The sequence below is a fragment of the Stegastes partitus genome, unplaced genomic scaffold, assembly GCF_000690725.1.
Source record: "Stegastes partitus isolate 25-593 unplaced genomic scaffold, Stegastes_partitus-1.0.2 Scaffold1664, whole genome shotgun sequence".
Taxonomy (NCBI): domain Eukaryota; kingdom Metazoa; phylum Chordata; class Actinopteri; family Pomacentridae; genus Stegastes; species Stegastes partitus.
Genome location: NW_007579395.1, coordinates 107307 through 110994, shown reverse-complemented (window position 1 = coordinate 110994; position 3688 = coordinate 107307). Strand labels below are relative to the sequence as shown.

Genomic DNA, 3688 nt, shown 5'->3' with positions numbered 1-3688 from the left:
GTTCAACATTTTACAGAAACCAGAGCCAAACATGCAGTCGTGCATCTTTCAGCAGCTCCGAGCAGCTCAGCAGTAAAACATGCTGCAGATGCTCCAACACAGGAAGCAGCTTTCAGGACTAAACGAACGATTTGAGGAGCTGCAGCCGCCAGACGAACGCGTTTCCTTCGTCCTGGTCGTCGGTAAACTCTCGTCTTGGTTTTTCTTTTAAGGTCGGTGCGTTAATGGAGTTTTAAAAATAGCATCAATCTGCTGCGGGGCTCCTCTGGAGTGAGAACCAGAACGAGCTGCAGCCTCCACGTATCCCTCAAAGACGTCTAAGTGGAAAAGTTGCACGTCTCCAAAAGGAAAGCAGACGGACTGGATTCAGATTCAGGAGATTCAAGAAGACCTGAGCAGCGTCGTCATAAAGAAGCTCTGGAGGATCTGTGTTGTTTTTTTTTCCTTCCACTGGGGAACAGAAAGTGTTTTTCCTCCCACATGTTGGGAGCGTTTCACGTGGGCGACGCTGCAGAGGTCAACGTCCTCAGAGAGCTCGGATCAGATTCAGCCGAGTGACGGACGGCTTCCATTCCTCACGCATCTCCGTCTTTCTTCCTGCTTCCCTCTGTTTCCCTCCATCCTTCAGTTCCTCTCTTTTATTATTTACTACAACACTTCTTCCCACATTCAACCACTTTCTCAGCGACTGCTGCAGGAGCTGGCATCAGACCGGGTTAGAAAACCTATATCCTCCAGAGTCAGAAGTCCTAAAATCCTAAATGATTCCACACCATCATCACACATCTCAGCTCCCACTGGATGGATCTGCACCACCGTCAGGTCTAACTTTTAGTTTTCCAGCCCGTCTCATCCGTCTCAGCTGTCCTAAACGTAATGACTACAAACCTTCCTGCACCAGTAGTTTTATTGAAGATGCTCCCAGTAAACCTTCACCCGCCAGTGATGACGGATTACCGCAAAAAAATGTATTTAGTTCTCCGTGTGGTAGAATTATATTATTAATACTTGAAATTTAGCTCTAAACATCCTGAGACGATCCTGTATTTGTTGGTAAACTGACCACTAGTTTATCTCTAGAGCCTAAATGTTCATTGTGGAGGTTAAATCTTATATTTTAGTTTGTTTTTTGGGGCTTTTGTGTGCAGATCTTTCACATTTCAATACAATGTGTATGAATATATTCACATATCCACATGTAGATCACTCCCGCCTCGTCCGTTGTCTTTATGAAACTGTTATTATATCTTAGTTTTTAGCTTTAGCCTGTGTTTACTGTACTTAATCCTACATTAGGGGAATTTGCAGAGTGACAGCAGCAATGAGGAGAGTGCAAAATAGTAGGAAAAGAAATTAGAAAACATATAAATTTAAAAAAATAACAAGAAATATAAGTAGGGATTTGACTGTTGCATCAATCCCTCTGAATGTGGAAATAAAAGTGTTTCTCGATCCTACATGTAGAAAAATACTAATTAATTCTAATTCTTTCATAAGTAGAAAATAAAACTACTGATATTGTACAAGTTGGTTAATTAATAATTCAAGCAAAAATCATTGAAAACTTGGCAGAGAGGCAGAGTTTTGGAGCAGATCTACAACCACAGATGCATCCAGGTGTTTTTTGTTTCTTGAACTTTGCAAAATGGAGCATTTTTGACCACATTGTGCAAAAACTAACATCTCATAGGATTTGGTGGAAATGTGAAGCAGAGGCACCGAGGAGTTATAAAACTTTGGTGTGGATCAGGATCAGCTTCACAACGATGATAGAAAGTGTGAGTTAGGAGTTTGTTCTCTCCTTCTCACTCCTCCCATCTCTTTAATGTTTTAAGAATTGTCCTTTTCCTGCTCCTACATCGACTCTCCGGTAGTGTCATCATTCAGCTGGATGTACTCTCCTTCCCGTCTGTTTTTATATCATAAATCTCGTTCCTCCGTCCCTCCACCGTTCCCGTCTTTGTTTCGTCCATCAGCCACCGGCAACATGACGACTGGATGTTGGACGAACTCTTCAGTGAACTTCAGCGCCGGCAGACGGTCGGCGTGACCCGGCAGGGAGCCGGAGGACGGATCGATTTCAGCCGACTAATGGAGGATTTGGCTGGAGACCGAGGAACAGAGGAAGCTTAAATCAGAGACGCTTCCTCGGCTCCAGCGGACGGTTTGTATCCGTCCTCAGTGGAACGCCGGTGAAACCAAACACAGCAGATACGGATACGAGGTGATGCAACGAGCTTCTAGCAGCAACGTTGGAGCGCCTCGTCTGAAACAACCTGGAGCATGATGAAGTCAGAGGATCTTCACCCCGTTTCTGTGTCTGTAGCTGGTTTGCACGTTAAAAACAACTAAAATAAACAACGTTATTAAGGTTAAACGACGGTTTTGTGGAAACCATCCACAGCGCTGACATGTTAGAGTGACAACGAACCAAACGGACAAACTTCTGCGTCATTGTGCGTCTGTGTTTAGGCGTCGTAACAGCAAGGCAACACTGCCACCGTGAGGTCAATCTGGGAACTACAACTCTGGCGTCTTTGACTGCATTTACATGAAGCGGGTTATGATCGGGATTTTGCAATTTTTGCGGTTGAACGTTATTTCAGAAACCTGCAACCTGTTAGCTAGGCTCATGTCAGTAAATCTTACTTGTTTTGGTTCCATCAAACAAATTCAGCACAACTCAAGCTCAGTTCGTCTGGAAACGAGCCTGGATCAGGGCAGGTTAACTCTCAGATTAAGCCTGACTCTGATATACTGCCATATTATTTGACCTTTTAAAACCAGTATCAGCCACAAAAATAGCTAAATGAATAGCACAATGATAAATTAAACGATGCAGACCTACACATATGGATGATCACATTTCTGTGTGGTTTATGCAAATTTCCTGACTATCAACAAATCCAGCATCATACCTGGAATATTTTTCTAACTGTTCAAAGCTCAGGAAGATAAAATTGTCATAAAAATTCACAAAAAGTTATAAAGCAAAATGTTATAGAGTATGTTTTTCTTCCTTCTCGTCCCACTAAACTAATCTCATCAGATTTGTGCTGTAACACCTGCACAAACAGAACCCACCAATCAGCAACCAGGACACTCGTATTAATCACGTCGTTCTCCAGATGAACGCACTTTTAACATTTTGGCTTGAGAACACTGAAGGAAGGAGGACAGGTAGGACAGGTAGACGATACAGTCCACGAGGTGAAACGGTGCCGCGGTTGCCGCGGTGACTGACCTGCCGGCGGTGGGCCGCGATAGGCTGAGCCGCTCGATGACGGGCAGGTAGAGCGAGTCGGGCATCTTCTCGCTGCGACACGCCTCGATGCTTAGGTACTTGAATATGTGGACTTTACCCTTTATGCAGATCTGAAAGAAGAGAAAAGAAAGACTCAGATCAGGACGGTGCCAAAGACCAAACGGGTTCTCATTGGATACAGACATCAACCAGACTCACAAAAACTCTTCTTTTGGTTTTATTCTACAGGCTGCTACATCCAGCTTTATACTGGCTGTTGTGATACCGATCGGAGACAAAAACATGGCACCATGATAGCAGCAGGTATCGTATTAACTCAGAGAGGAAGAAGACATCACTCCAGAAGAAACATAAAAAACCCAGATTACAGTTTGTAGATGCACACAGGGACAAAGAGCTTCATCAGTGGAGACATGTCCTGTG

The 3688-nt window shown here is 43.9% G+C and overlaps 1 protein-coding gene across 1 annotated transcript in view; it reads right to left on the bottom strand.

Annotated features, from left to right (window-relative positions):
- The window catches only part of lrch1 (leucine-rich repeats and calponin homology (CH) domain containing 1), a 127076-nt gene that overhangs the window by 50427 nt on the left and 72961 nt on the right, over nt 1-3688 (bottom strand). The window contains 2 exon segments of the mRNA XM_008301352.1: nt 1678-1707; nt 3273-3375. Coding sequence (XP_008299574.1) covers nt 1678-1707; nt 3273-3375 — 133 coding nt within the window.